We start from the raw sequence: 12357 nt of genomic DNA, 5'->3' as shown, positions 1-12357 counted from the left end.
GCAGGGGTAACCACCTCCTGGGGGACACTCCCCACTACAAATTTTTTCTCATCCTCTTCACCGTCGTCGTGCAGTTTAACATCTTCAACAGATCCGTAGGGGTTCATGTATATTTGCGATCTTCTATCCACGTGACGGTAACGAACGTTCTGAGGGCGGGTGTTCTTGTAGCCGCCTCCACCCTGAAGAACATCCTCAGGCATACCAGCAATGACCTTTCCTATAGCTTCTTCTTCAGGCATTGAGTTGGAAAAGGAAGAATCTTGATAGTAGTAACCGCCTCCAGAGTCTTTCCGGTCCACTGGGTCACTTCTCCTTAAGGCTGCGAAAGGTTGAAGGTAGTAACTTGCAAGACCGGCGGTTACTAAAAGGCCTACCAAGCTCATTCCCACAGTAACGGGGATGATTTCACTTCGAAGGTAGCTGTACAATTGAGTACCTGGTGATTCAGCTTCTTTGAGTTTGTTGTCATCGCCTTCTTTACTGCTAGCTTTGCTGGGTTTACGCCGTCTAGTTTTGTTCTTCTTCTTTTTCTTTTGGGTTTTTTTGGTTTTCTGGGTGGTTTCAACGGTGAGCTCCTGGCCTCCATCTTTAGCTTCTACAGGTAGAGCAGAAGCAGCTTCTGTCGTGGTTGTTTTGGTTACAGCTTCTGTTGTAGTTGTTGTGCTTGTTGAAATTCCTTTTAGTAACGATGCTTTGACTTTAGTTAGTTTAGTTGGTTTGCTGGTTGTGGTTGTGGTGGTACTTTTCGAAGATGGAGTAAACGTGTTTACCCTAACAGTTGTTGTAGTGGTTTTACTGGTGGTGGGGGTAGGTTTTTGAGTGGTACTACGTTGCTTAAACACAGGCTTAAACACTTTGACCGGTTTTTCAGTGCTATTTTTCGCTACAAAAGGTTTTTTAGTTGTGGTCGGAATGTCGTGGTTGCTTAACAACACCCAAGTGGACAACCCGGACGATGGGGTTGTACTGCTACGTTCCAACTTGTAAAACGACATTTTTTTGGTGCTCTCCTCCAACAGTTTTTCCACGTCGTCTTCAACGGGGATGGCAACGCCCACGTGGTGGTATTTGCTGGAAATTTTTTCTCTGATTTGGTTCTGGACTTTTGGAGGGGTGCGAACGTCCAAAACGTCCACACTGGTGTTTTTGGAAAGTTCTGGCACTGGGGAATTTTCCACGGTTATGTTGATTGGCTCTGGTGTAGACCTGTCAACAAAATATGTTACAATCAAGATGGTTATTTTGGATTAGTTAGTAATTTAAGAGGCAAATAAAACACCAATTTTTTTGTTATAGATTTTAATGTTTAAAATTAATGCTTTTAAGAGAGTTTAAGTTGCAGATTGTTGGCAACAATTTAATATTTTATTCTAGATGAGTATTTAAGTTTTAGTAATTGTTGTCAAATTGTTGCCAATATAATGAGTATTCTCGTTCTAGAGAGCATTCTATACAACTTTAAAAGTAATTAAAACCTGCAATTATTATTAACACCCTATACCTACAAGTAAAAACCGAATATACATTATTAAGTGTTTTACAGGAAATGTCCTACTGCTCCATCTATACAATAAGGTAATATAATGCGTTTTATGACTTTATAATTTGATTTTCTAGATATACAGTACGCCTTCTATCTTCTTGACACCCTGTGTAGTCTATGCAAAATTCTACCCCACGATTTTCAGCAAATTTTGATCCATCATAAAAAAATCACCTACCCCACCAAAACTTTCCTTCGTGTTCCTGACTAAATAGTTTCTGGCCAAACCCACCAATTTTATCATCAATTTGATCATCCGCACCAATATCGTCATCGCTACGATGTCGGTGCGGATGTATCGCGTCTCTCCAAGTTTTGGTGCGATGGTCCCAGAACCACCCATTTGGATGTTTTACCACCACAGGTCTGTGATGATGCTTAACGTGTTCGACTGTGTTTTTAGGTTCCTCAGTTTTAACACTGAAATACAAGAAAACCAATGGAATCCACCAAGGAAATAAGGTAAGTATACCCAGGAAACCAACTTTAAAAAAGAGCACGACCGGTATAATGTACAACCAAGGGTTCATCAATCTTTGCATCAACCAACCTAGCCCTTGCATCACATAACCTAAAGCTTCAAACATGGGTTTCAAATCGGGCAGTTTGAAACCTCCATTGCCTCCTCCATCGCCTCCAGCCCCACCCGATCCACCAGAACCACCGGAAGCTGCAGTACCACCAGCGTTGGTAACCGCATCAGCGGCAACTGGGCCTGCATTTGCTAAACCATCATCAACCACAGCATCTTCAGCGACAGTTTCCACCACATCTGATGAAGTGGCGTCATAAGTACTGATTGCCGGGTTTCTGGTGTCCTGGTTCTGATGGTAGTGGGTGTTCAGCACCAGACTCAAATCCGAACATCCCTGCCTGCTTTGTAAAGGTGACAACACGGCACTAGAGATGTGCACTGTAGGGCAAGGGTTTCCTGCAGGATCTCTTGTCAAATCTGCAGCTGGCAACATGTCTAGGTTAAAAGTGCTGATAGGGTTGAAGGAGGATGATTCAACAGAAACAGACTCCAAGTCATCATTTAAAGGCAAAATGGGAGGGACACCTTGTAAGGGTTCGGAAGGGGAATTGGAGTAAATTTCGGGATTGATACCCTCAATTAAAGCTACTTCTTCTGTGGTGGATGAAGAGAAAATTTGAGAACTAGTTTCACTTAAGGAGAATGGTGGGGAGCTGGAGGTGATTTCAGGCATGGGATTAGGGTAGGGAACACCATCTTCGTACCAATTTTGCTTTAAATCTGCTAGTGGTGTAGTGGTGGATTTCTTTTTTGAAGATGGTGTTTTTAGTTTAGGTGGTTTCTTAGTGGTGGTTCTTGCGCTTGTTTTAGGTGGTTTTTTAGTTGTGGGTTTAGTCAGTTGTATGGTAATCGGTTTCAAGGTGGATAACGCATATTTTGTTTTTGTTTTATTAATAGTTTTTGGTGTGGTAGTTTTAATTTTACCCTTAACCCTTTTCCGGGCTCGCCTTAAATCTAAACTACCCTCTTTGGATTCGATTCCTAGACTAGACTCTAATAAAAGTGAGGTATTTGAGTGAAATTGGGGGGTGGTTACCACCTCAAGAGAGCCGTTTAAACTAACTAACTGTACAAAATCGCTAAACGTGTTTGGGGTTGACAACCCTTCTAGATACCTTGTGGAGGTTGTCTCTAAAGATAGAGAATACACTAGAGTCACTGAGAATACCACTAGAGTTTTTAGGCACTTCATCACCTGAAAAAAAAATGTTTTATTAGTATTCCAATATATTTTTTGGTTTTATTGACGCAGTTTTAGGTTTGAAGTTATAGTGTGGTGTAAACCTGACATAAATTAACCTTATGAGGTGTGTTTTTAATTCGTTTTAACTTTTAACGGTACCGGAATTCCCCTCGTATATACCGTATGGCATTAAAAAGAGCCGGAGTGAGGTTCGATTCCAGCCAACCATAAAAACTTAATAGCTTGATTGATGTCCGACGTGAATATATTATAATTTAATTTCTTCCGTTTTTCATTTCGATCGTAATTACGTTCTCCGTAAGTAGTTAAGACGTTTGTATCTGATTAGATACCACCGCGAAACGGTATTTGTCTGTTTTGACTTTAAAATTACACCGTTCCACATTCCATGAAGTTGTCGTAGAAACGACATCATGGGCGTATTTATAGAGAAAACAATGACGACTCGAGCTTGGGAACCTTTTTTGAAAAAGTACGTTTCACATTGTTATTGCTCGCGTAATATGGGTAATAGTGCGTTATCTCACACCTGAATGGACTTTTTTATTGACGGAACTAGTTTTATTATTTTTGTAACGTATACCGTTATCATGCGGTAAATATGTGTATAATTATACAAATACTAACATTGAATGAAAAGGGATTGAAAATCTAATTAGGAAAATTGCTCATAATTGACGTTATCCACTCTGTATACAAATACTGCAATATTACGATAGTGATAATTCTTCACTAATCAATGTTATAATCTAAAGGTAAACAATGAACGAAAATGAGTTTTCTTGAACTTGTTACAAATGGGGAAAGTGATAATTTTTCCAGTGTTGCCGTTCAGGGGCGATTTGCACTCAAAATTGGAATTTCCGTTTCCGGTCATGTTGGTGGCGGTCACGTATTGTTTCGACATGCCTTAAATAGATTGAGCAAGATATACAGTGTGAGTTGTCAAATTTAAATTTTTAAAACTTTACACTGAAGGCAAATAGAGTAATGGCGGATTGCACCGACGTAATTAACGACACACTAAAGTTCACCTAGACTAAGTTGGGATTTGACTGTGACAGATAATGTGCATATTCAAATTAAAACCTACTCTAGGATGCCCTTAAATCGGCCCTAAAGAGTGCAAAATATTAATGTTGTTAAGGTCTGTAATTGCTTGCGATCTATTTGTTTCAAGCAAATTTTACCCTTAACAACATTACTGACCTAAATTCATGAACCATCTAGTAACATGCAATTTGCAATGATCTTGACACAAAATCCTTGACCGTGACACACGTTTCCTTCTAGATTATTCTTAAAAGCCAGTCGGTGGAATTTTCGTTATTAAAGGAGTGGGTCTGCTATAACTGTTTTATATTTGCATATAATAAACAATTTAACTGGGGTCGTTGAATTGTGCAGAAAAAACCAAAAAAACCCTCAAACTGCGTCAATTTTTTTTTTTGGAAAAAACTGAACGTGAACTTGATAACCTACTTACGATTTTTGATTCGCACGCCAATCCCGCCCGAATAATTTATATTATTTCGGTCACTAGTCGCGCACCACACTGTATACCGACAACGAAGAACTGCTAATGTATTCGGTACTGCTGGAAGGCCCCTGCTGCAGGTTGAAGCTCTCGACGTAGCGGTACCCATATCAGCTGACGACACCTGGAATATATGGTCAACTTAACTGCTTGTATACCAACAATGTATACAGTGTGGAACAGCCAAATGGAATAAATTCGATAACGAATAAATGAGAGCGTGTTGGGAAAAACGCTTGGACACGTCGATTTGTATTTTTAGTTGCGCATTTATTAAAAAAAATAAAAATTTTATAGGGTGTGTCATGTGACATTGGCCGATACCAACTTTCTTATTTTAAATACAACCCCCTGTATATTATTAGTTTTTTGGATTCTTCAGAAAATTCTAGACATAATTCATGTACAATGTCCCATACCTATCTTCAACTGTTTCGGAAATATTAAGTGTTTTCAGATGTATTACAACAATTAACATTAAAAAAAAAAAATTATTTTATTTCACAAATTCCCTACATTACACTCAATACTTATTTTCACGAACATTTTGAACATCTCTTACATTAATTTCAATGTTTTTTTGTTTTTTTTTACATTATTTGTGAAAGAAAATAATTTTCTTTTTTTAATATTAATTTTAGTAATACATCTGAAAACACTTAATATTTCCGAAACAGTTGAACATAGGTATGGGACATTGTACATGAATTATGTCTAGAATTTTCTGAAGAATCCAAAAAAATTATAATATACAGGGGGTTGTATTTAAAATAAGAAAGTTGGTATCGGCCACTGTCACATGACACACCCTATATAATTTTTATTTTTTTTAATAAATGCGCATCTAAAAATACAAATCGACGTGTCCAAGCGTTTTTCCCAATACGCTCTCATTTATTCGTTATCGAATTTATTCCATTTGGCTGTTCCACACTGTATATACAGGGTGGTTAAGTTGAAATGGGGATGATTTTTAAGTTTGTGTATCCAGAAGGTTGTAAAAACTTGTCCTGATAGTTACGGAGGGATTTCTTAATAAGTAGCTATATGTTTTGTATGTATCAACCAAACATTTCTAAAATATTTGCTTATTTGGTTAATACAATCTTGTAGTGTAGAGGATGAAATTTTCTACAGTTTTCATTATTTACACTTTTTGTAGCTCCTCAAATAACGGAGCTACCCTCAGTCAAAATGGAGTTAGAGCAATTTAAAAAAAATGCAGTTTGGTGCACCCTGTTACTTCTTGCCTTGTTAACTGCATAAAGAGGCCTTTGAAAGCAAAAACAGAATCTCAGATAATTTGTTAATATGCCAAATATGCCACTAAAATGATCTCCTATCCAATAAGTTTAATAATACACGGTTTTCTTGAAAATTTAAACTTCTTGACAATATAGAGAAAATGCTGAAAGCCTCTGTAATTCTCTCTAATGTCTCATTTAGCTATCAAATCCTGCAGGTTTCTTGTCAAAACCACAAATTTTCTGCTTTGAGTTAAATTGCATACATTTCCCTATTTATCGGACCTTCAAATCTCCGTACTTGTCAGACCCTGTATACATAAAATTTAAACTTAAAAAAGTGATTGATAGAGTTTTCTTAACCTTAAATTCACCAAAATCACTGGAAACTCCCAACTGAACGGTATGAAAATATACAAAATAATGAATAATTAGTTCTTATATTGATTAGATTATTATTATTATTATTATTTAAAATATTAATAAACCCATTCAATTGTCGGGTTTTTTCCAACTAATTTAGTGAAAGTAAATGATTTTGTACGATTGTAGATTGAATTTCTAGTTCAATATGGCATCTTAAACATATACGTACAGTAAAAAAATACCCGTTATTTTACTTATAAAGAAAACTACCGTTGTATTGATTGATTCAAAATTATAATAATTACAAGTACAAAAATTCAACAAATTTAATTTTTTATTTGTTTTTGTACTAACGCTAAAAATGCAGTGACGTATTTGGTTTGGTCTAAATGAATTATTAACTAACTTAACCATTATGTCAAAATAATAATATAAATAGTGAAAAAAGGCGAGTACTACTAGGACTGTCAAGGCAGTTTTGTAAGCCTGGTTGCATAAACTAATGTAAACAGAAAGTTGTAATGCCAAACGTGATTTTGACGTCACAGTAACATTTTTTTCACAGATTTTATTGACATACATTAATGCTACTTGAAGAATGTTTATAGTTTGATTGGTAAAAAAAAAGCAGCTTTCAGCTTGCTGCTTTTTCTTGACCAATCACAAACGGTAATACTGCATAACTGGACTGACTGTCAGGAGGAGGGCTTCTCAACATCTCAACAGCATCTTTTAGTTCTCGTTTTGATGGTGAAGGCGCAAACATACAGCTGCTTTTACTAAGAAAGTAGAACGGACTAGTCGCTTTTATACCTCGATTGTATCGTTAATTACAATTTCCTAAAACATCTTCAGCATCAGATTTGCACTAGCAAATGAGAGCACTTTTACCTTCCTTCATCTAATCCAACATAATGAAAGTATCTAACAGACTAAATATGTTTATAATATCTAACTTTTAGTACAGTTAACTGGATATAACCTACATTTAGAGTGCAAGCACTAATAAACAATTAACTAGCTGTGTGAGAAAAAGTTGCACGAAAGTTTACACACACTGTATGTGTAACCTTAACGGTTCACACCGTGTATATGGACAAAAACCTGATTTACTTTCTCAGAATTAAAAACATTTTCGTAATAGTTGAGAGAGAAATTGTGGTTAACAATTCAGTATTGACACGGATCTCGGATGAATGTAAATTACCCAAATTTTGGTAAGTCAGTGTTTGTTTATTGTTAACGTCACGGTTGAAAGTTTGTTTTAAAATGTCGTCAAAACAGTTTAAAATTTCCAGCCCAAATAACTTAAAGCCAGGTCATAAAGAACTAATTTTAATAACGGAGCACACGTTTTAGACATTTAAATTTAATTACATTGTCCTCCTTGAGTATTATGCGAAACTTTGCTTGGAAATCTCCTCAAACAACTTATTTTTAAGTTTCCTAGTTTTTTAGAGAGAAAACTAGAAAAAAATTGACAGGTGTCAGGTGCAGACAAAAAAGTATAATAATCACGCTATAGCTTGTCAAATTCTGACAAAAAATACTTTGAAAACAGTCAAAAATACGTCATTTGAGTGTATTTTGGTTTGCCACCAAATGCAACATTTAAAGAAATTTTTATTCAGTGAAGCAACAAAGTCATCTTTTTTCCAACATTTACCTACCTCATTCGAAAATCATCAGAGACCGCACTCTAACTACATCATAAGCACAACACTATCAAAGATCTTCATTCTTCTTTCCTCCTTTCACGTTCTTTACTGATGGCGAATTTTTTCACCACTTTTCTGCTATTTCTTCACTAAATCAAAAAAAAAACTTGACATTGACCGTCAGAATGCGATGAAAGTCGCGGTCTTAGTTAAGCGCTGATCAAAAACGAGAATGAATTTGTTTTGGGCCTGCTGATTCTTCGTGGCGCGCGCTTGTTCTTCGTTTGAACGATTTGACTGTGACGCGACCGGCTAGCTGGTTGATAATAGCGGTCACAGTATAAACGAGTTTGTGTGAAGATTTTTGAAAGCAGACGTGCCCATTTCTCTCACTCTCGGATCTGGCCGAGTTTGGCCGGATGGTGATTAATGTAGTCCAGTCACTCGTGTGGGTCTTAGACTAGGTTTATCGTAGTTACGAGAAGTAAATCGGCTGGACTATTAGATTTAACAGTTTAAGAAAAAGGGAAACGGTTGTTTGCCTACGGCAAGGTTTTTTGAAACCAGACGTCAAATGATTTTTTGAAAAGTAAATTTGTGTAGTCTGGCAACACTGCTGGGGGTTTCCTTATACGTTTCGTATGCACGTTGTATAGTTTCAATGTGTTTAGATTACAAAAATGTTTAATCCTGACCTGAAAATGTTGGAATTTTACCTAATGACCGAGTTTTTTTTTCATACTAGCGTCATCTTCACTTAACATGTATTGAAAGTTATTTCTTTTAATTTTATATGATTTTTGTGAAGCAAATTGAGACCTTACATTACTTCATACGTTTATTACTGTAATTTTTTAGCTATTTAAAATATAATAATCATATCATAAACCTCAACCTGATTGTAGAATAATAAGAAAATTTAATTTATTTTCTTTAATGCTAGATAATACAAATAATAATCAAATCAGTGTAGTAGCATGTTTATAATTGTTTTATAGGCCAAAGCACAGTCAGCAATTTAACTATAAAATGCAATGTAGACTATTAATTACTGCTAATTTCAATTTGCATTCATTATACCCTGGTCAAACAATAAAAAAGTGTGGCAAAATGAGGTTGTTGCTCGTTTTAGTTGTGATCAGTGTGTGTTATTTCGGTGAGTTTTCTAATTAAAAAAGCTTTAAACATTTTAAGTTGAAATTAATTTTAGATGGGCTGTGTTTGCCAGCAAAACCAAATCAATCTTCTAGTTGCACTTTAAAATGTGACCAGTCAGGATGTAACTGTTACGGTAATAATGATTTTCTGGTAAATTGTAAAATTCTATTAACTTTTTTGTTTTTAGATGCTTCCTCTGGAATTGTTAAACGTGACACGGTGCAAGAGTTAATCGCTAAAGCCAATAGAAGAAGGAAAGTGAATCTTTTAGATCCTAAAAAGTATGAGTTAAACAAGAAACTCCACCTCCAACCTAAAGCTTCATTCAACCCAACTCAGCACCACTCTGTTGCGTAAGAAAGTAATATTTTCTAAAAACTATAATAATCTTAACCTGATATTTTTTCAGTTATAAAGAGCTTCAAGACAGATTGAAAGATTTTAAGACGAAAATGTCGGGAAAGCCGCTGCTTAAATCCAGGGCGAATTTCCACGACGACAAGCCTAATTTGATGGAGAAATTTAAAAGTAAGCAGGAAGAATTGATGGAGAAAGTCCGGAATGCTAATGCCAAAGCCCAGCTTAAAACAAATGCAGTGAGAGAGAATTTGCAGGACCGAACCGATCTAAAGTTAAAGTCCAGATTGGCCGACTCAAATTTATTAGGGGCAACCACTGAAACACCATCACCTAAATCAAGTACGGTGCTGGTTTTAGTGACGTCATCTACCACCACTCCAACCTCGTTAATAAATGACGTCAACTCTAACAACAATGACAAAATCATACCAAAAACTATTGACAGAATCAAGGAGAAGCAGAAGGAAGCTGTAACAAAAATCAAAGACAAAATGAGTAAAATGGGAAAATCTGACAATTTGGAAACCACCACTAAATAATTTTTGTAATCCAATAAATGTTTTGTACTTGTCTTGTAGTTTTATGATCCAATTTCCTGTCAGTGCAAACTACATACAAGACTAAACACTAATAAAAATGACATAATGTAAACCAGGATAAACGAACGGGCGAGATTATGTAATGTCTTTCATCTATATTCACGTCACACGAGCACAAGTGCCTGAAAGGGATTGCCGTCCGTCCCCAATTTATAAGAGCCCCATTAAAAGGTTTAGAAACGAAATTTGTTTTATTAAATTTCCCTTAAAGATTTTGTATCAAAAAGGCTGACGATTCCTTTTGCTTTCGGAATTCCGAATTTACTTTAATTACCCGGATTGTTTTGTCTCTTTAGAAAATCTATATCACGTTTTTCGTAAGCTGGTCTTAAAATTAGTTTCGGTTGTTTGAGCCAAAAAAAACGGAATGTCACAAAGGCCCCAAACTGTGACGTCATAGTGACGTAAATTGACAGTCGACACAAAATACGTCATTGTGATGTCACATTATTTCTACATGCCTTAACGAAATTAAAAACAAATTAGTTCTTTAACTAGCTGGAAAGTATGAAAATCTCAAACTCATCATAGGAATCCTTTGATGAGAAGAGAGATCTATTGCAAGTAAATGCTATAGACAAAGGTGACAAGTGACATATGTCAGTGTGTCAAACCCAATGAGACGTCTTTTGACAGGATCACAAGACTGTAATCAGACTCGTGGAAGTGGTCACGTGGCCATATATTAAACTAACGTCACCTCCGTTTTGATCACTTACAGAGCTTATTTCCATCTTTGTCTAGATCATTGATTTGCAATAGTTGTCTTCTTTGAGTTGCCAATTTTTCTTCTTTGGACAGATTTTTTCCGGGGGATTTCTTCTGAGGAAAGAATATTTACCTGGGGACTAACTGGGGAAACCACCCTTTTTGAAACAGTTCTAGTTAATCAGGAACGCACTATACTTTAAAAATCTGTGGAAGGTAATAAGTAAGTAATTTTTAGTGCACAACATTGTTCTAAACCGGTTTTCTCAGGTATTAGAGTATTTTCGTATAAAACTTTCTCTTGAAGAAAAAAAGCGAAAGTTTTGGGCTACATTTTGACACTTGAACGAGCCTCCTAGCTGTCGCAAGTACTAAATTGGGAGCTGTCAAGTTGTGATACTATTTCACATCAAATGTCTCAGTTATTTGTGATTTTTAAAGAAAATTGTGCCAAGGTAAAATAATGCCAAAATTACGAGCTACATTTTGACGTTTAAACAAACCTCCTAACTATCATAGGAACCAAATTAGTGGCTGTCAAATTGTGACACCTTCACTATTTCTAGTACAGTAATTGCACTGCTGTATTTCGGTCATTTTGAAAAAAAATTGTTTTGAGATAAAAGAAAGCTGAAATTACAAGCTACATTTTGACATTTGAACAAACCTTCATAGGAACCAAGTCAAATTATAACATCTGCTCTATTTCTTACGTGCACTGCTTTATTTCTCGGTCAATATCTCGGTTAGTTGTAATTTTTTAAAGAAAATTATACCCAGGTAAAAGGTTTAAATGAAATTTCTTGCTGTCACCTGCTGGACACCTGCCATCTTTAAAAAAATAGAAGAAAAGTGACAGTTTTTCTGTTATTTTAACTGAAGAAAACGAGTCCTTGGAAACCCGTATAACTGAGTGTATTGTAAACCATTTTGTTTATCGATTTTATTGATTGTGTGTAATCTGAGAATTTTTCCTCAAAGTTTGCTAAACTAATTATATCGTGTGACAGGAGTAGGAAAAAAAAACTTTTGTAAAGTTAAAAATCCAGGAGATAACGGTAATGAAGCGTCTATTTCAGAACGGGCAACGTTTAGAAACTTGAAGCGATAAGAATGGGAGCTGCGCCAGAAAGTTTTCCATTATAGCGAGCATATTCAAAAGCCGAAATGCATCAAAGTCATATCGCGGAAGCAGTGGAAAGGACAAATTAAACTGACGGAAGTAGTAAACTTAAAATTATATGAAAAACTTTTTTTATATTATAAAATTTCCTTGCCTATTCACGATGAATTTTTTTGTCTAAATTGCCAAAGTTTCGTGTCACTAAACATTTATTATGTAATCCAATACGTAGGTTGGTTTTTGGTCAAAACCAGTAACACAATACAAGGGAATGCCAAAGTTTGTGTGAAAACCTAGAACAAAACGAATTCTGGAACGC

General features: G+C 35.8%; 2 protein-coding genes across 2 annotated transcripts; one reads left to right on the top strand and one right to left on the bottom strand.

The window, feature by feature from the left end:
- Positions 1-5: 5 nt before the first annotated feature.
- Positions 6-8241, bottom strand: LOC145730489 (uncharacterized; the record flags this gene model as incomplete). The annotated part of the gene is made up of 4 exons (XM_081981703.1): positions 8103-8241; positions 4772-4946; positions 3197-3276; positions 6-1209 (listed from the first exon to the last, which is right to left on the bottom strand). Coding segments are annotated over exons 3-4 (1281 nt in total), but the record flags the coding sequence as incomplete, so codon positions are not given.
- An 848-nt stretch (positions 8242-9089) lies between these two features.
- On the top strand, positions 9090-10178 carry LOC145730180 (uncharacterized). Its single transcript, XM_081981238.1, has 4 exons — positions 9090-9246; positions 9301-9381; positions 9436-9601; positions 9658-10178. Exons 1-4 carry the CDS (start codon positions 9120-9122, stop codon positions 10145-10147), a joined length of 864 nt encoding a protein of 287 aa, XP_081837364.1. The 5' UTR covers positions 9090-9119; the 3' UTR covers positions 10148-10178.
- Positions 10179-12357: the final 2179 nt, after the last annotated feature.

This window comes from Ips typographus, linkage group LG6, assembly GCF_016097725.1.
Source record: "Ips typographus isolate SLU linkage group LG6, UJ_Ityp_2.0, whole genome shotgun sequence".
Lineage (NCBI taxonomy): Eukaryota > Metazoa > Arthropoda > Insecta > Coleoptera > Curculionidae > Ips > Ips typographus.
The sequence above is the reverse complement of the archived record's forward strand: the minus strand, read 5'-3'. Positions and strand labels throughout refer to the sequence as shown.

Coding starts and splice junctions, on each gene's coding strand:
- LOC145730180 (XM_081981238.1), top strand. CDS start 9,120: ATGCAATGTAGACTATTAATTACTGCTAATTTCAATTTGCATTCATTA. Junction 9,382..9,435: donor GTCAGGATGTAACTGTTACG/GTAATAATGATT, acceptor TTTTGTTTTTAG/ATGCTTCCTCTGGAATTGTT. Junction 9,602..9,657: donor ACTCAGCACCACTCTGTTGC/GTAAGAAAGTAA, acceptor ATATTTTTTCAG/TTATAAAGAGCTTCAAGACA.